This window comes from Salmo salar, chromosome ssa13 (assembly GCF_905237065.1).
Source record: "Salmo salar chromosome ssa13, Ssal_v3.1, whole genome shotgun sequence".
Classification (NCBI taxonomy): Eukaryota; Metazoa; Chordata; class Actinopteri; order Salmoniformes; family Salmonidae; genus Salmo; species Salmo salar.
In genome coordinates, this window is record NC_059454.1 from 98,314,416 (window position 1) to 98,334,494 (window position 20,079).

The 20,079-nt window shown below is 42.8% G+C and overlaps 1 protein-coding gene and 1 long non-coding RNA gene across 2 annotated transcripts; one reads left to right on the top strand and one right to left on the bottom strand.

The window, feature by feature from the left end:
* The first annotated feature begins 1,559 nt into the window (after positions 1 to 1,559).
* LOC106568354 (thrombospondin-4-B) lies at positions 1,560 to 18,220 on the top strand. The gene is made up of 22 exons (XM_045692508.1): positions 1,560 to 1,915; positions 7,627 to 7,824; positions 8,254 to 8,501; positions 9,027 to 9,126; positions 9,419 to 9,501; positions 9,605 to 9,656; positions 9,895 to 10,046; positions 10,159 to 10,296; positions 10,833 to 10,910; positions 11,317 to 11,469; positions 11,638 to 11,742; positions 11,904 to 12,011; positions 12,534 to 12,693; positions 13,870 to 13,988; positions 14,145 to 14,197; positions 14,549 to 14,742; positions 15,449 to 15,627; positions 15,730 to 15,778; positions 15,892 to 16,088; positions 16,733 to 16,905; positions 17,022 to 17,161; positions 17,373 to 18,220. Exons 1-22 carry the CDS (start codon positions 1,837 to 1,839, stop codon positions 17,432 to 17,434), a joined length of 2,820 nt encoding a protein of 939 aa, XP_045548464.1. The 5' UTR covers positions 1,560 to 1,836; the 3' UTR covers positions 17,435 to 18,220.
* Positions 17,557 to 19,998, bottom strand: LOC106568357 (uncharacterized). The gene is made up of 2 exons (XR_001320270.2): positions 19,932 to 19,998; positions 17,557 to 18,932 (listed from the first exon to the last, which is right to left on the bottom strand). It is a non-coding gene; the product is annotated as an uncharacterized lncRNA (long non-coding RNA).
* Between the last annotated feature and the right edge of the window lie 81 nt (positions 19,999 to 20,079).

A 20,079-nucleotide genomic window follows, 5' to 3' on the forward strand; every position in this document is an offset into this window, starting at 1 on the left:
AACAACAACTTCACTTCGCTGATCCTCAACACTGGGGCCCCACAAGGCTGCGTGCTCAGCCCCCTCCTGTACTCCCTGTTCACCCATGACTGCGTGGCCAAGCACGCCTCCAATTCAATCATCAAGTTTGCAGACGACACAACAGTAGTAGGCTTGATTACCAACAATGACGAGACAGCCTACAGGGAGGAGGTGAGGGCTCTGAGAGTGTGGTGCCAGGAAAATAACCTCTCACTCAACGTCAACAAAACAAAGGAGATGATTGTGGACTTCAGGAAACGGTGGGACCGTAGTGGAGAAGGTTGAAAGCTTCAAGTTCCTCAGCGTACACATCACTGACAAACTGAAATGGTCCACATAGACAGTGTGGTGAAGAAGGCGCAACAGCGCCTCTTCAACCTCAGGAGGCTGAAGAACATTGGCTTGCCACCTAAAACCCTCACAAACCTTTACAGATGCACAATTGAGAGCATCCTGTCGGGCTGTATAACCTCTTGGTACGGCAACTGCACCGCTCGAAACTGCAAGGCTCTCCAGAGGGTGGTGCGGTCTGCCCAACGCATCACCAGGGGCAAACTACCTGCCCACCTACAACACCCGATGTCACAGGAAGGCCAAAAAGATCATCAAGGACAACAACCACCCGAGCTACTGCCTTTTCACCCCACTATCATCCAGAAGGCGAGGTCAGTACAGGTGCATCAAAGCTGGGACCGAGAGACTGAAAAACAGCTTCTATCTCAAGGCCATCAGACTATTAAATATCCATCACTAGCACACAGAGACTGCTGCCTATTTACATAGACTTGAAATCACTGCCAAGAGTGTGCAAAGCTGTCATCAAGGCAAAGGGTGTCTACTTTTAAGAATCTTAAATATAACATATTTTGATTCGTTTAACACTTTTTTGGTTACTACATGATTCCATATGTGTAATATCATAGTTTGGATGTCTTCACTTTTATTCTACAATGTAGAAAATAGTAAAAATGACGAAAAACCCTTGAATGAGTAGGTGTGTCCAAACTTTTCACTGGTACTGCAGCTCATTACATTTCTACAGTCACATTCCTGAGCTTTATAGCAAAACCAAGTGGCGGGGCTGCCTTTTTCCTGAAAAAATGAATTTCGGATTTCAGATTTGGGTTTCAGATCGCTCATTTCCTGTCAAAAGCCTGTAGATTAAAAGGAAGCCGGGATGCAGGGGAAAGGTGTTACATCTGAACCCCTGAAAACCTGAAAGAATCCCTAACAGTGTTTGGTAGGAGGAGGTGTGTGCCAATAAAATGCCTCCTGACTGCCAGGAGTCTGACTTTACTGCTGTACTATTAACACGTTTTTTTCTCTGAAGTCTGAAGAGTGGCACAGATCAAAAAGTTGCACATTGTTTAGTCTGGCTTACTGTAAGTACGGAATGTTCACTGCCCATAACGAGGTCGTGAACCATGGAAGTACCCCTGCATGCACACACACACACACACACACACACACACACACACACACACACAAATGGGAGCCAATACGGTGGAGAATGTTTTGGTCACTCCTCTGCATGTGGCTGTCTGAAGAAAGCTTAAACCATCTCCGGCCCTACTCCTCCCTCAGTCAGCCTCCTGTCCTCTCCCAGTCAGCCACACACACACACAGACAGCAGCTGTTCCGTGCCTCACTAGGACAGCCTAGCCTCACCTCTGTCTCTACTGTGAGCCACACACACTACACACACACCACACACATCCCAGGCAACAAACAGTACAGGAGGACCAAGAGCACCACTCTGCCTGATAAGGATCAGTCACTCCAGAGAAACAGGTCTGGGAACAGTGAGAGGACAGAATGGGGCTGTGGACGACGCTGATCGTGGCTTCGCAGCTGATCTTGAACCTGTGTTCTGAAGTGGGAGCCCAGGGCTCAGGTGAGTGTAGCTGACAATGACTTTCTTAAATTATTACTGAATGTGATGCCAATATGATCTTGATGTGGTCATTGAAGTCTATTGAAACCATGCAATTGCACCACAAAGTACTTTTAAGGTATTGCTTTGTAATCACAGGACACAACCGCTAAAAGAAAAAATTCAACAATTTGATCTTAGCCAAAGACATACAGTTTAAGTTGACATACCGACCGACTGTGATGTCATCTTCAGATGCCTTTTATCAGTCTACTAAAGCTCTCAGCACTCTACCTCAGAGGATTACAATCGAGAACCATGAAGCTCTGAGGTAATGATTGATCTAACAGACACTGTGTTTGAGAATATCACATACATAACAAAATCAGTCAACACAAAAATCTATATTGCTCTTATTTAGATTGCAATCACCATTGTACAGTTGTTTTTTTACTTTGTAAAACGAGAATATCATATTCATTCACACTCAAGCCAATATACACAGAGGGCTAGACATGACATTTGATACTCTGTTGGGTAAGAATAAATGTTCTGATAAATAGTCCTCTGTGTCCTGTGTTTTGAGAAGATTGAAAAGACATGCTTCATAAGAATGTTGTGTACTGACTTTAGACTGAGGAAGAATAAGAGGTGATGACTGAGATGTGACCGCTGTATTCATTGTGTGTGTGTGTGTGTGTGTGTGTGTGTGTGTGTGTGTGTGTGTGTGTGTGTGTGTGTGTGTGTGTGTGTGTTTTTAGTGTACTGCCCGAACTGGCTGACTTGGTTCACTGGTATCTCTGTGACTCAGAGGGGGGGGGGATCTGGATCTGGATCTGATTTAAAGTACCAGCTATAGCACACACATGGGAATAATCACTAATGGTCTGCATGCAATATTGGAGTCTGAAAACACACACACACACACACACACACACACACACACACACAAAGCACCACAACACACAGGCCTTTAAAATGACATCTACACTGAGGTACAGGCCATAACTGTCACTGAGTGTGAGAGATATTATTTTACAAAATATATTCACAGCTGTACTGCACACAGATGCTGCCGTTGATAAATAGTAAACATTTGACTCACTAGCAGTTCATACAAATATAAATGATTGGCAATTATTGCATGAGGTTTCACTATAAACAAACAAAAGTTTGAATTTATTGAGTAAATTGTCAATCATATGCCTTGTGTTTACAGTAAAACTTTGTTATGACTTATAATAATACAATATATACCATTTTGCAGACACTTTTATCCAAAGCAACTTACAGTCATGTATGGAATCGAACCCACAACCCTGGCACCACGCTCTACCAACTGAGCCATACAGGAATTAAATGGATTATTTACCCATTAAGGCACAATATACATATCAGACAACAATAATGCAGTTGTTTATTATCTACTGCATCTAGGTGATTTTATTGTCACTTTATGACTTCATGTGACTTTATGTGGTAGATCATGTCACGTGTGTCATACTGTATGTGAGCTGTTCAGGTGAATTTGAGGTGGATTTGGTTTTGTGTAGCTTAACGGACCATGAGAGGACAAGCGGTGGCTCTGGGGGTGAAATCTAACCCTTTCTCATGGCACTTTGTGAGGAGATTCTGACACACACATGGCCCTGAGTCTGAAACACAGATGGAAGAGAGAGAGTGTGTATAGTGTGTCTTAACAGACAGATGAGAATAGAAAAAGAGTTGGTTTGTTTAGACTGTTTTATTGGTGCACCCCCAGTCCCAGTTTGCAGATCAAGTCACGTTGAACCATACAGAGATCTATCTGTTAGTGTTTGCCTAACCTCCCTCCTCAGGTGACGGGGACAATAGTGATGCTGAAGCCTTTCACAAACCAGGCCTCAGTGTGTTTGTAAAGGTGAGATTGAGTGCAGGAAACAGCATGAAAAGGAGGCTCCAGTCACGTTTAACCACACACCTTTAAAAGTACCCGTGCTGCTCCCTGGTGAGCTGGAACAGATTGAGGCCAGGCAGGGGGAACGGTAGGAAAGACTAGAGGCAGGAGAAAATAAGAAAGATGTCTGAAGCTGACAGACACAGATGGAAACACACACACACACACACACGAGAGAAGATGAGAGCAATTTTCTGGAAGCATTTGGGAGCAATTTGGTGAATGCCCTCATGACAGTGTGCCTTGTAGACGGCTGCTAGGGCACTTGTGTATTCATGTACGGTCTCAGACTGGCGGGGAGGGATTCAAGGCACATCCTCCCGAGGCCTGCTGTGTCCCGGAGGGACTTTATTGGAATATAATTGTAACCTTGAGCTTAACTGTCCACTCAAGAGAAAGCTTCTCAATGTAACCAGTGACTGTAATCTGGTTCAGGTTATTAATCAACCTACCAGGTTGTTTACAAACACTACAGGGACAAGATTATCCACATGTATCGATCACTTTTTAACTAATAGTGTAGAACTTTGTTCTAAAGTTGTATCTGTACCCATTGGATGCAGTGATCACAATATTGTGGCTATGCCCAGGAAGGCCAAAGTTCCAAAAGCTGGGCCAAAAATAGTGTATAAGAGATCATACAAAATATTTTGCTGTGACTCTTATGTGGATGATGTTAAAAAATATTTGTTGGTCTGATGTGATTAATAAGGAGCATCCAGATTCTGCACTTGATGAATTTATGAAATTGCTTCTTTCAATTATTGACAAACATGCACCTGTTATGAAACTGACTGTTAGAACTGTTGAGGCTCCATGGATTAATGAGGAAATGAACAACTGTATGGTTGAAAGAGATGAGGCGAAAGGAGTGGCTATTAAGTCTGGCTGCACATCTGACTGGCTGACTTACTACAAATTGAAAAATTATGAAACTAAACTCAACAACAAAAAATAAGAAACTGTATTATGAAGCCAAGATCAATGATATAAAGAATGATGGAAAAAAACTTGAGTACATTAAATTATGGGCAGAAAGACAAATTCAACTCCATATTTTATCAAATTCAGCTTATTCATCACAAAACCATTTGATGTTGCAAATTATTTTAATGATTACTTCATTGGCAAAGTGGGGCAAACTTAGGAAGGAAATGCCAACAACGAACAATGAGCCATCGTATTCATGCATAAAAAACTAATATTGAAAGAAAAGCATTGCAAGTTTGAATTTTGTAAAGTTAGTGTGGGAGAGGTAGAAAAATCATTGTTAACGATCAATAATGACAAACCTCCTGGTATTGACAACTTAGATAGAAAGCTATTGAGGATGGTAGCTGACACTCCAGCCAATCCTATCTGTCATATATTTAATCTGAACCTAGAGGAATGTATTTGTCATCAGGCGTGGAGGGAAGCCAAAGCAATTCCGCTACCCAAGAGTGGTAAAGCGGCCTTTACTGGTTCTAACAGCAGACCTATAAACTTGCTGCCAGCTCTTAGCAAACTGTTGGAAAGAATTGTGTTTGACCAAATACAACGCTATTTCTCTGGAAATAGCATGCTTATAGAAAAGGACACTCAACATGTACTGCACTGACACAAAGCTTCTCTAATGTCAAACATGTAAAGTGTGGTGTACCGCAGGGCAGCTATCTAGGCCCTCTACTCTTTTTTTTACCAATGACCGTCCACTGGCATTAAACAAAGCATGTGTGTCCGTGTATGCTGATTATTCAACCACACGCATCAGCAACCACAGCTAATGAAGTCAATGAAACCCTTAACAAAGAGTTGCAGTCTGTTTTGTAATGGGTGGCCAGTAATAAACTCTAAAACTAAGAGCATTGTATTTGGTAGAAATAGTAGACCTCAGCTGAATCTGGTAATGAATGGTGTTGCTGTTGAACAAGTTGAGGATAATAAATTACTTGGCGTTACCTTAGATTGTAAACTGTCATGGTCAAAACATATAGATTCAATGGTTGTAAAGATGAGGAGAGGTCTGTCCGTAATAAAGAGATGCTCTGCTTTTGTGACATCACATTCCAAAAAGCAAGTCCTGCAGGCTATAGTTTTGTCTTATCTTAATTATTGTCCAGTCCTGTGGTCGAGTGCTGCAAGGAAAGACCAAGTTAAGCTGCAGCTGGCCCAGAACAGAGTGGCATGTCTTACTCTTCATTGTAATCAGAGGGCTGATACCAATACTATGCATGGTAGTCTCTCTTGGCGAAGAGTTGAGGAGAGACTGACTGCATCACTTCTTCTTTTCATAAGAAACAATGTGTTGAAAATCCCAATTTCTTTGCATAGTCAACTTACACACAGCTCTGACACACACACCTACCAGACATGCCACCAGGGGTCTTTTCACAGTCCCCAAATCCAGAACAAATTCAAAAAAGCGTACAGTATTACATAGAGCCATTATTGCATGGAACTCCATTCCATCTCATTTTGCTCAAATGAACAGCAAACCTGGTTTCAAAAAACAGATAAAGCAACACCTCACGGCACAACGCCACTCCCCTATTTTTTTATTTAATTTTATTTAACCTTTATTTAACTAGACAAGTCAGTTAAGAACAAATTCTTATTTACAATGACGGCCTACACCGGCCAAACCCGGGCGATGCTGGGCCAATTGTGCGCCGCCCTGTGGGACTCCCATTCACGGCCAGATGTGATACAGCCTGGATTCTAACGAGGGACTGTAGTGACGGCTCTTACACTGAGATGCAGTGCCTTAGACCGCTGCGCCACTATTTGACCTAGATAGTTTGTGTGTGTGTATTGGTATTGATATATAGGCAACCTGTGCCTTTTTTATTTTTTATTTGTATTGATGTAGTTCTGTCCTTGAGGTGTTCTTGCCTATTAATGTTTTGTATTATGTCATGTTTCATGTTTTGTGTGGACCCCGGGAAGAGTAGCTGCGGATTTTGCAACAGCTAATGGGGATCCAAATAAAATACCAAATACCAAAACTCTTCAGTGGCTTCTACATTCCACTCCCTGAGCACTCAGTACAGTCTATCCATATTTGTGCGGTAAAAGTGGTCAAGCAAAAGACCCACTACGTTATTTGCACCGAGACAAACTCATTCTGATCTTGATCTTCCAGCCCATCCTAGTCTACTGACGTAAAGTATTGTTTCGGGACATCAAAACTACTAGCTCAAGAATGATCAAAATACCATACATTCTGATAAAAGGGAAAATGTTTTACCCCAAACTCATATTCTGCCTCATCAACAACTAGCCTACTCTCTCGTGACGACCAGCATCTTCTCAGCACTTTAAAACCTCTAGCTCAGCAATCCTCACCATTCAGGTCAATGTGGTCAAGTGGATACTGCAGGGCAGGCAATGTAACATTTCTCCCCAGCTAGCCAAACTCACTGTGATGTTCCAGCCCAGTTTAGTCTATAAAGTATTGATGTACGCTTTCCCCCCAATACATCCAAAACACCTTGCTCAATGACCATCCTATTCATCTACTCAGGTGTCTTTATTCTCGCTGTACTGAGCAGCAGAACTTTACTTTGTTACTTTACTTTATTTCCCCTCAAAGATTACTTTATTTTACTTCGTTTATGTTTCCTTTTACAGTTATTTTACTCTATTTTATGTTTCCCTTCACAGCTATTTCACTTTACTTTATGTTTCCTTTTATAGTAATTTTACTATACTTTATGTTTCCCTTTACATTTATTTTTACTTTATGTTTCCCTTTACAGTTATTTTACTTTACATTTCCCTTTACAGTTATTTTACTTAATTTTTTCCTCTGTAGTGTATGATCTCCTCAATTCCCCGGACTGTCTGCCAGACCTGCTGCAGGGCGGCTTAGTGGAGCAGGGCGTGAATGAGGCTTTCATCCTCACCACCTTCAAGCTGCAGCCCAAGACTGGCACCACAGTGTTCGGCCTGTACAACCCCCGGGACAACAGCAAGTACTTTGAGTTCACCGTGCTGGGGAAACTCAACAGAGGTAAGGGGTAGGAAGGTGAGGCAGGGCGTCATGCCCATTGAAACCGATGGTTTATCCACTTGTACACTGAAAATATAGAATATATTGTTTCTTTTACTCATTATTAATTCAAAGATATCGATTTCTGGCCACCATTGCCCCTCAAAGAAATGAGGTGCACAACACCTCAGGGGAGAGGGATGCATAATACATTGGTCTTGCTGAATGCACTTTTCTGTACTATGTCAAATTAAATAACATTTTAATTGTCACGCTTCGTAAACAACAGGTGTAGACTAACAGTTAAAAGAGTCTTAGTTCTCTCTCTTAATTTAATTTGTGTTTAAAAATCATTATTTTCACTCTCTGCTTCTACATTATTCATGTATTCATTTCATTGACGCATTTGCTGTCCCTCTCTCTCTCCCTCTCTCCCTCTCTCCCTCCCAGCCGTGCTGCGTTACCTGAGGAGTGATCGGAGGATGAGCTCCGTGACCTTCAACAACATCCAGCTGGCAGACGGTCAGCGCCACCGCCTCCTTTTCCACCTGAAGGGCATGCAGCAGGGACCCGGGGGGGTGGAGCTACACCTGGACTGCAGGCTGGTGGAGACGGTCCGGGACCTCCCCTCCGTGTTTCAGGGTCTGCCTGCAGGCTACGGTGTGGTGGAGCTGAAGAGCATGCAGGGCAAAGCAGAGGTGATGTTATTAGATTTGTTTCAAATGGCAACCTATTGCTTTTATAGGGCACTTATTTAGACCATTGTCAAATTGGGTGCAGTTCAAATGTAGTGCATCATATGGAATAGAGTTATTATTTACTCATAGATCCAGACAAAAATCACAGAACCTTCAACCGAGGATTGGTTGTCAGTCTGTTTCCGTTTAAGCCATTTGACCAGAGCTACCCAGACACTCCCCAAACCATTGCTTTTGTTGACTTTGTACTCAGGGAAACTATGAGTGATGTCACTTATTTACTCCTAGAGCCTCCTTCCAAATTCAAATAACCCTAACCCCCTAGCCTGGGTGCCAGATAGTCTGTTTCTGCTTTGGCCAAATCCTTGTCCATCCAAAATTTGAGTTGGCTACAGCAGGTAAAAATCTGTAAACCAGGAAACAAATGTGGTAACCACCTTGTCCTAATCTAATCAAAACCATCCATCAGCATTCAGCACTGATTCCAACTAATGCATCCCTGTTGTTGGACTTCTACATAAACAGGAAGAGCTGGAGGAGCTGAAACTAGTGGTGGGAGACACGTTTGAGAACGTAGCTTCTCTTCAAAACTGCCACCAACAAGGAGACTCAGTGCAGACTCTGGGTAAGAGTTTATGACAAAAAATAAACCAAAAAATAAACCAACTCCTATTCCTGTGTGTTCCCTAGTACTGTCTAGTTTACACAGACAAAAACATTTTGAGGAAAGGCTTTTTCTTGAACATCGCCCAACTGTTTTTCAAGAAGCAAATAAATTGTGATAGAATGCTTATATATATATTCTGTCTCTACTTTCCAATTCACACAAAAACAACAGTTACTGTAGATTGAGGTTAAACAAGAACCCCCTCAAGTCTGTTGGTATGACCAATGTTCTTTGCTGCTCTCCCGTGCAGGGGTCAACACAAAGCAGCTGTCCAATCAAATGCTTGATCTCACCAAGGTGATAAATGAGCTGAAGGATGTCCTCATTCAGCAGGTAACTAAAGTGCTCAAGCTCATCTGGGAGCTATTAATAAACTGTACCTCCTGACCCACTGAGTCCATAAAAACTCAAAACATGTATATGTTGCTTTCTAAAGGTCAAAGAGACATCTTTTCTCAGAAACACCATCTCTGAGTGCCAGGCTTGTGGTAAGAACATCCACCATCACCATTATATTACAAATGATGTATTAAAGTTCTGTTATATGTTGTTTATAGATTGGGCCAATAGCTTTTTCCTGACCATGAGGAAAATCACTGGGCCCTAGTAATAAAACTAGTTTGAAGTATGTTCGCTTATAACACATTCATTACTAATACATGAGAAACCACTGGTATTGTGGAAACGAGTGTCATAAAAATATATTTCCTCTGGGTGTCTTTGAAGGACTGGGTGGAAGCGAAGTCATGAAGCAGAAGTGTGCCCCTGGCGTTTGTTTCCGCGGCGACATGTGTATTGAGACGGAGGACGGGGTTGAGTGTGGACCCTGCCCTGATGGATACACAGGGGACGGCTTCAGCTGTGATGATGTGGATGAGGTAGGGTGTGTATGTTATGCTCAGGTGCATGTGTGTTTACAGTATGTATTTATATGGTTGTAATAATTCTGAAACACTAACCAAGCGTCTTCTTCCGTCTCTCTCTCTCCAGTGTCAATTTAACCCATGCTTCCCCGGGGTGAAGTGTGTGAACACAGCTCCAGGGTTTCGCTGTGACGCCTGTCCTCTGGGCTACTCTGGTCTGGCTGTTGAAGGGGTGGGAGTGGTCTACGCACAGACAAACAAACAGGTCAGTCAACATAACCAACATCACCAAATACAGTCAAGGTCACCAGGTCAGTCAGCATCACCAACATCACTAAATACAGTCAAGGTCACCAGGTCATTCAGCATCACCAACATCACTAAATACAGTCAAGGTCACCAGGTCATTCAGCATCACCAACATCACTAAATACAGTCAAGGTCACCAGGTCATTCAGCATCACCAAATACAGTCAAGGTCACCAGGTCATTCAGCCTCACCAAATACAGTCAAGGTCTCCAGGTCAGTCAACAACACCAAATACAGTCAAGGTCTCTATTTTAATTGGGTAAAAGAAAAAGCTGCACACTCTAGTAGGTATGCTGTAATAATTTATTCACCAACGTTTCGACAGGAACGTTTCAATTCAGTCAATGGACAATTCCAGAAGATTGATTTAAATGAAATGTACTCCTACCCATCCGGTGACATTGTTATTAGGATAACTAATCATGGAACACCTTTTCAAGATATGTATCATAATAATCATCTCCGGTTTTCTACTTTATACGGTCTCTTAGGTCTGTGATGACATCGACGAGTGCAAAGAACCCAACAATGGACAGTGCACCGCCAACTCTCTCTGTCACAACTCTGCGGTAAGGCCTGAGTGTGTTACTCTGTCACAACTCTGCGGTAAGGCCTGAGTGTGTTACTCTGTCACAACTCTGCGGTAAGGCCTGAGTGTGTTACTCTGTCATAAATCTGCGGTAAGGCCTGAGTGTCTGTCTGTCTTATAGCCTGGTGGTCGACTAGATCGGTTTGTCGCTTCAGCCAACTCCTGACCTTCATTTTCATACAACAGAAATTGCTTGAAGTACAAACAGATCTGGCACCAGGCTAGTATCTGATAGCCTGGAATAAAAAACGGAATATCGTTCAATTTAAACAATAATGCAAGGAGGGAACAATGTTAACTGGTTTCCAAATATCTTACTGCCTGGTACAAGTACTACATGTATTCCTATGTCTCTCATTGCCTATTACCCTACATTATCCCTGTAGGGTTCATACGTCTGTGGGGGCTGTAAGACAGGCTACACAGGGGACCAGGTGAAGGGCTGTAAGCCAGAGAGGAGCTGTGGTAACAGTTTGACCAACCCCTGTGACGTCAACGCCCAGTGTTTCCAAGAAAGAGACGGCTCCATCACCTGTCAGGTGGGGTCCTATGGATCACAAACTGGCCTCCATTGACAAAACTCTCTCTCACACACATAAACACACGCACACATACACGCACGCAAAAACGCACACGCAAACACACACACTCAAAAACACACACGCATGCACTGCCTCTTAAGTGTTCTCTCTTCTTTCTCCTGTCAGTGTGGGATTGGCTGGGCTGGTAATGGCTACCTATGTGGAAAGGATACAGACATTGATGGATACCCTGATGAGAAACTCAAGTGCAAGGATATGCTCTGTAAAAAGGTAACCATGACAACACAACAAATACAACTATCCTGGGATAAACAGCACATGTAATCGCTCTCTCAACTGTTCCTTTGCCCCTCCCTCCATCTTCTTTTTATGGTGTGTCTGTTAAAGTGATAACCATAAATCGGTCAATAAATAAATCTGTCTGTTTTCAGGATAACTGCATGCGCGTTCCCAACTCTGGCCAAGAGGATGCTGACAAGGACGGACAAGGAGACGCTTGTGACACCGACGCTGATGGTGACGGTATTCTGAATGAACAGGTAGACTGTATACCTTTACACACACACACACACACACACACACACACACAAAATGTATTTATAAAGACCTTTTTACATCAGCAGATGTCACAAACTGCTTATTTAGAACCCCAGCCTAAAACTCCAAACAGCACACAATGCAGATGTAGAACCACGGTGGCTAGGAAAAACTCCCTAGAAAGGCAGGAACCTAGGAAGAAACCTAGAGAGGAAGCAGGCTCTGAGGGGTGGCCAGTCCTCTTCTGACTGTGCTGGGTGGAGATTATAAGAGTACATGGCCATTAAGGCCAGATCGTTCTACAAGATGTTCAAACATTCATAGATGACCAGCAGGGTAAAATAATCATCACAGTGGTTGTAGAGGGTGCAACAGGCCAGAAAGAGAAAGAGAGCAAAAGAGAGAGAGAGAGAGGAGAATTTAAAAAAGCATACTTAAGTTCACACAGGACACCGGTTAAGACAGGAGATTTCACCAGATAGGACAGACTGACCCTATTCCCTCTGCGCCCCTCTCCCGTGCAGGATAACTGCTGGCTGAAGCCTAACGTAGACCAGAGGAACAGTGACAAGGACAGCCATGGTGATGCCTGTGACAACTGTCGCACAGTGGAGAACCCTGATCAGAGGGACACTGACAGTGATGGGAAAGGAGACGCCTGCGATGATGACATGGATGGAGATGGTACGTACAGCGACATATCACTACCACGTAGCTACAGTCCGTCACAGTAGTATGTTCCAACAGCTGCTTGTCTAGAATCCTTGAACATACAGTACCACCAAGCACCAACACTACCCTGACCCAATGATTTATGTACTAGATGATTGACAGGGGGCGCTGTTTTGAAGCCACCGCACCTCCATCTTGGCATTCCCCCACTAGCGTAAAAAAAGGAAGCTATTTTGGAAGCTATAGAAATGAATTCATTCATTTCTACGTTAATTATATTACAGACACCTTAATGCATACTTTTAAATTATATAATGTGAGCTAAACATGAAAAATATCTATTAAAAAAAATTCAACAATTCTAATGTTATTGTCCCCACTAAAAGATTAATTTTGTCCTTGACACATTTAATTGAAATACTGTAGAGTTCCATTCATTCCTATGGAGGATTGCTTCTTCTGCGGGGTGTCAATATGCCCGATCTGTGGCTTCAAAGCCTCTCACTGGCCAGTACATAGAATAGCATCAGCAATCCAGGGTTTATATACATAATTGCCCTGATCCCATTACTAAAATCACCTCTCAAGTTAACAGAAACATACAGTATGCCTTTATCATCCTCACTCTTTAATAATGTAGATGACTGTCTGGGTTTCTTTTTATAGACCCTGTCTACAGACGGCTTGACCTTTATGCTACAACCACAGTACTGTTGCTTTCCGGAGATAAATGAGAAATGACACACACATGGCTTACCATATTTCAACGGTTCACTCAGATGCCAAATGCAACAGTGCCTCCTTGTGGCACAACTAGTGAACTATTAGAAACAGCATATCAATGGAAATAGAATCAACCACATGCAGTTTGCTTTTAAATCCCAATGCATTGATTCAACGTCAGTGGTTAAGCCTTCAAATCATACAAATCATGTTTTATGATTTTCTCATGGGCCACACTTAAAGTTCACTTTTTGCATGTATCCAACAGAGATTCACACATGTTCTAAATGTGAAATGGCTAGAACAGCCATCGCTGGTGTTCATATGTCACAAAGCAGTGCTCCTAAAGGAGTCCACTTGAAGCTGAAGCACTCATGTATTTCACCAACATTTCTGCGGAGTGGTGGGATACTATTGGTCAGATAACTTTACAAACTCAAACTTTGTAATTGAATTGGTCTCCAGGCTTGAAGAACTTCCTTGATAACTGCCAGCGGGTGGTGAACCGGGACCAGTTGGACCGGGATGGAGACGGAGTGGGAGATGCCTGTGACAGCTGCCCTGATATCCCTAATCCTAACCAGGTCAGACTGCTTCCACAGGCCTCCTTTAGGGCTCTGAGACCTGTTCAGTTTACAGATATAAAATGGGATATGGAGCAACTGAACTGTCCTACCCTGTGATAAATATTATACTGAGTGGTCAAAAAGTGTTTTAACAAATCTGTGCTCTGATTTTAGTCCGACATTGACCATGACCTGGTTGGGGATTCTTGTGACACAAATCAAGACAGGTACAAGAAAAACATATTTTAAAAGTATCTGACTTGAGAAAAAGTATGCTCTTAAAATATCCACTTCATGATTGAATTGATTTAGTCAATTCATGATTGCAGTAGTCAATATATCCCTTTATTTTGACAAATATTCCTATTTTACTGTATATTTTAGTGTACAGTGGATAAAGTAGGTTGCCAGTCCAATGTTACTTAACTGCCAGCCATTCCCTACTAGCCTGAGTCCCAGATCTGTTTATGATGTCAACTCCATTGCTGTCGACAACACTCAGGCTAAATCCATTCATGTGATGACCTGACCCTATCTTTTCTGTCCCTCCTAACTGTGTGTCACCCCCTGGTCTGTAGTGATGGCGACGGTCACCAGGACACCAAGGACAACTGTCCCAACGTGATCAACAGCTCCCAGCTGGACACAGACAAAGACGGCCTGGGGGATGAGTGTGATGATGACGATGACAACGACAACATCCCTGACTTCCTGCCACCGGGACCCGACAACTGCAGACTGGTGCCCAACCCCGACCAGCTGGATGAGAACAGTCAGTCTTTAATATTTCTTTCAAATAATTTACTTTACTGCTTCAAACAAATTGCCTAGCAACAGGACAATAACACTTTTCTGAATCTGAATTCTTGAGTCATCACCTAAAACCTATTGCCTGGTGATCCAGTCTGTTTGTGCTTTGGCCAACACCTCTCTGTGTTAGTTTGTGTCCTGCCAAACAGACAGTAAAAGGTGTGACAACTGTAGAAGAGTTGACTACACCAACAGTATGGGATCAGACTACATTTTAAGTGAAAGTAAAACACAAGAAAGTGAGCACCTATGCACTAACAAGGTTCTCTATCAAATGACATTTTATTGGTCACATGCTTCGTAAAACAACAGGTGTAGACTAACAGTGAAATGCTTACTTCACAATGACATCTGCAAAAAAGAACTCTAGCTTAATTGGTCTACTACTGTATCATTCATCACCATTGACCATTGATATTCAACCAATTTGTGGCAGGTAGCCTAGTGGTTACGAGTGTTGGGCCAGTAATCGAAAGGTTGCTGGTTCAAATCTCTGAGCCAACTATGTGAATAATCTGACGATGTGCCCTTGAGCAAGGTACTTAACCCTAATAGCTCCTGTATGTTGTCTCTGGATAAGAGTGTAACTCTCCACTCTACCAGTGTATTGTCTATGCTTAGAACCTTACTGGGGATCATTTCTAAGCCTTTGTGTTCTCTCCTCCCAGATGATGGTGTTGGAGATGTGTGTGAGTCAGACTTTGACCAGGACAAGGTGATAGACAGGATAGACAACTGTCCAGAGAACGCTGAGGTCACTCTGACAGACTTCAGAGCCTATCAGACGGTGGTGCTGGACCCGGAGGGCGATGCCCAGATTGACCCCAACTGGGTGGTACTTAATCAGGTCAGATGGTCATTTACTGGATGGACTTACAACACAATAAGTTCAACATGGCAGAAATGCTTTGACTTTGTCAACATGACTGACATTTAACCTCTCAAACAGGGAATGGAGATTGTTCAGACCATGAACAGTGACCCTGGACTTGCTGTCGGTAAGAAAGACTTCCAAATCGTTATCAAGTATCGAACCATGTTATCTCATATGGTATTGTATCAAGTCGTATCCTATTTTATCGCAACATTTTTGTTGCGTATTGCTCCCTAGGTTACACTGCGTTCAGTGGGGTGGACTTTGAGGGGACATTCCATGTTAACACGGTGACTGACGATGACTACGCAGGCTTCATCTTTGGCTACCAGGACTCCTCCTCCTTCTACGTGGTCATGTGGAAACAGACTGAGCAGACCTACTGGCAGGCCACACCCTTTAGAGCAGTGGCTGAGCCTGGCATCCAGCTCAAGGTGTGTGTGTGTGTGTGTGTGTGTGTGTGTGTGTGTGTGTGTGTGTGTGTGTGTGTGTGTGTGTGTGTGTGTGTGTGTGAAGTAAGTACAAAAAGACAAAGATAGATTTGGTTTAGGGTGTCTCTTGATTGTACAATTCACACACACACACACGTGTACTATGGAGAGCCACCCAAAACACAATCTGTCTTGAGCAGACTACTGGCAGGCCACACCCTTCAGAGCAGTGGCCGAGCCTGGCGTCCAGCTCAAGGTGTGTGTGTATGATTGTGTGTGAGTATGTGTTTTTGAAGTAAGTACGAAAAAATAAAGATAGATTGTATTTAGGGTGGCTCTGTACAATTCAACACACACGTGTGCTATGGAGAGCACAGGAGGTTGGTGGCACCTTAATTGGGGAGGACGGGCTTGTAGTAATGGCTGGAGCGGAATGGGTGGAATGGTATCATGACATCCATGTGTTTCATGCCATTCAATTTGCTCCATTCCTGCCATTATTATGAGCCGTCCTCCCCTCAGCAGCCTCCACTGATGGAGAGCCACCCTAAGGCAAATCTGTCTTTGTCTCTTTGTACTTACTTCTTAATTACCTTCTCTCCCTCGCTATCTCCTTTCTCCATCTCTCTCTCCCTCCCTGTCCCCAGGCTGTGAAGTCTAAGTCAGGTCCAGGGGAGCACCTGAGGAACTCCCTGTGGCACACAGGGGACACCAACGACCAGGTGCGTCTGCTGTGGAAGGACCCCAGGAACGTGGGCTGGAAGGACAAGGTTTCCTACCGTTGGTACCTGCAGCACCGACCCCAGGTCGGCTACATCAGGTGAGACAGCTGAGAGAAAAATATATATATAGAGAGAGAGTGTGTGTGATGTCATCGCTACATCTAATACACAATGGTGTACAACAATGGCTAATGTCTGTTGGGTGTTTGGACAGGGCCCGTTTCTATGAGGGTACAGAGCTGGTGGCTGACTCTGGTGTGACCATCGACACCACCATGAGAGGAGGCCGACTGGGCGTGTTCTGTTTCTCTCAGGAAAACATAATCTGGTCCAACCTAAAGTACCGCTGCAATGGTAAGCAGCATGCTTTATTCGAGCTATTTGCTCCTGAGTGTCGCAGCGGAATTAGGCACTGCATCTCAGTGCTGGATAAAAAAAAAAAAATGTAACAATTGTTTTGAACTCAAATTAGTCAAATTCATCAACCAAAGTGGCATCCTTAATTTAACTGACTCTGGGTAGTACTTGACTTTGACCCTTAACCGCTGACCTCTAACCTACACAGATACCATCCCTGGGGACTTCCAGGAGTTCAGCATGCAGCACGGCGTTGTCGACGGTCTCTAAGCATACAGAGAAAAACTGAAAGAGAGACAGTTTCTCCAGATGTGTTTGGAATGTACTGTATGTGGTGTGTGCGTTTGTACACAGTGGAAATACTGTATGTATGTGGTCTGTTTCCATGTCTACCCACTTCCCCACCAAAAATCTAATCAACTTGTCTTCATGAGTGTTATAATCAGTGTCCTCAGTGGTCTAAATTAGGACTACTAGAGTCAAATAAAATCCACATTTCAAACTTAAGATTTCATTATTTGAACTCATTTTGCAATAACATCCACAAACAGAATCATCAGCCATTGATATAAGCTTCCTTCTCTCTCTCTCAGAGCTTTGATTCCCAGTGTGATACCACCCCACACAATGTCATCACACAATATGGACATGAGAGCAAACACAGGAGAGGAATCAGACCATGGGGACTTGGTCATGCCTGTGCATATTCCATTGTCTTATACCCTGGTACCAGATCTGTTTGTGCTGTCTTGTCCTGTTGGAAAGACAACACAAACAAATCTGGGGCCAGGCCAACTGTCTTGGCCCTGTGACCTCAATCCTCCCCGGAGGCCTAGTCTTGACCAAGAGTTTTGTTATCAGTGAATATCACGGCTCCTTAACACAACTCTCTAGAGACCAATGGAGAGCGATTTGAAAATGATTCCCAAATAAACTCCACTCCTCTGCCTGGTTTAAGTCTTAGACTTAGGTGTTTGTAAGTTTGAAATTCATGTTGATTCTTTTATAAGTGTAATGCAATCGACAAGAGAATTTCAAATAAAAAATTTGATAAGAGTTATAGCATTGTGTTTTTTTTGGTCTTATTTATCAACCTTATTGAATGTGTTTCTCCAGATTTTCATCGGCCAGTCTCTCAGTTCATGTGGCCGAAAGAATAAAGAGCAGTGAGGAAACAAGAATATTGACCTGTTAACCTAGTATTATTATTATTGCCGGTGACCGTGTGGTACGGGCATCCATAAGGTATGCTAATATATTTTAAAAACAAATCTGATCTCATTCCATAGTCACCCTCATATTTTGGTCATGCCTCCGAGCGAGTTGGTAGGGACGAGGTGGTGGTTTGGGACGTATGGCAAGTTATTAGGCTCTAGAACTTTAGTGATAACAAAGTCCTGAGTGACATTATGTGGCCTAATGTGGGAACGTAGTTTGACAGGCCTTCACCAAATGTGTCACTTAAGATCCTAAAAAGACTATTCAGGAAAGAGTTTCAAATGGATTTAAGATTGTATTTTTAAGGTTTATTTAATAGATTCACTTTCTATCATTGAAAAAAACGTTTCACCCCAGCATTGCAGCTCTTACATTCTTGCTCTTGCTGTACAACCCTTTTCATGAGACTCAAAACTACACGAGAATATATTTCTTCTGAAGGCTCTGTCAACAACAGAAAAAGCAACACAAAGGAGGTTTCAAAACAGTTCAGATACTCACCTAGAATCTGGTCTTTGATCCTTGCACGCTATTGGCTCTCAGCTGTCACCTGCGGCTCCATCACAAAGTTCAAATCAAACTCTTGTTGCGAAAGCCCCTCTCAGATATTTTGTCCAAACTTGCGTAATAAAACCATGTAACCCTACCCGAATGAACTGATCTTACCTGACTGTGTTAGTCATTAGCTTTCATTATTGCTTTTCACACACAGGGTTTGTGTCTGAATGAAATGGCAACCTATTCCCTATATAGTGCACTACTTTTGATCATGGCCCATATGGTTCAAAAGTAGAGCACTATGTAGGGATTAGGGTACCATTTCACACACACAAGGATAAACATCTTTAAAAAGAACACATTGGATTGACCTATGACCTGTACTTTAGACTCAGCTTTTCTCAGGAGCATGCACAGAATGCATGCTTACCTTACAGGGCTGATAGCCAGCAGCTCATAAAATAGTTGTATGGAAAATGATTGATTTATATTTTCAATAATGAATGATTTATGATAATCTAGGCTATTATACCAATGTGCTGACCTGTACGTAATTTCATCATGACAGATTTTGCACCCGGTTTCTGTGGAGTGTCTCTGGTACCTTTCATCACTTGTCAGACTGGTTTCCCAACACTAAATTACATCTAAGAACCCACCAGACACCAGAGACACTGAATATCTGAAACCAGCTACAGAATGGTTTCTCTCATAACACTCGTACAAGTATTGGATTCATAGCCTCCCATTGCATTGTAGGCTAGGCCTACAGTACATAATCCCACGTAAATATAATTCATGGCTTGCACTAAAACGAGTTCTCTCATTCAAAATGAATCTAACTGCATACTATCTGCATTCTCCATTTTATCTATTTATGGCCTATATATATCATGCTGACAAGTCTCGTTCCATTTCAGATAGCATCATCCCTTTACTACTTAATTGTTTACTAATCTGAAAGCCAAATGTCAAATGACAAATGTGGATAGGTGAAAGCAACAATATTGAATGGCCATTGGCCAGGTGCAGCCATCAACATATTTCTTACCAGTCCTTTCAGATGTGAAATCCCCCAAACAGGTTAGAGAGAGGAGAGGTGGAGTAAATGGACAGTTTGGAACCAGGTCAACATTTTTGCTAACCTGTTTATACCTCTCAGTCAGTGCTCAACCACGCCCCTCCCGGTGAAAGGCCAA

Bases quoted from the DNA above. Each gene is read 5' to 3' on its own strand.
- LOC106568354 (XM_045692508.1), top strand. From the start codon at position 1,837: ATGGGGCTGTGGACGACGCTGATCGTGGCTTCGCAGCTGATCTTGAAC. The intron at 7,825-8,253 runs GTAAGGGGTAGG...TCTCCCTCCCAG, and splicing joins GCTGGGGAAACTCAACAGAG to CCGTGCTGCGTTACCTGAGG. The intron at 9,127-9,418 runs GTAAGAGTTTAT...TCTCCCGTGCAG, and splicing joins AGACTCAGTGCAGACTCTGG to GGGTCAACACAAAGCAGCTG.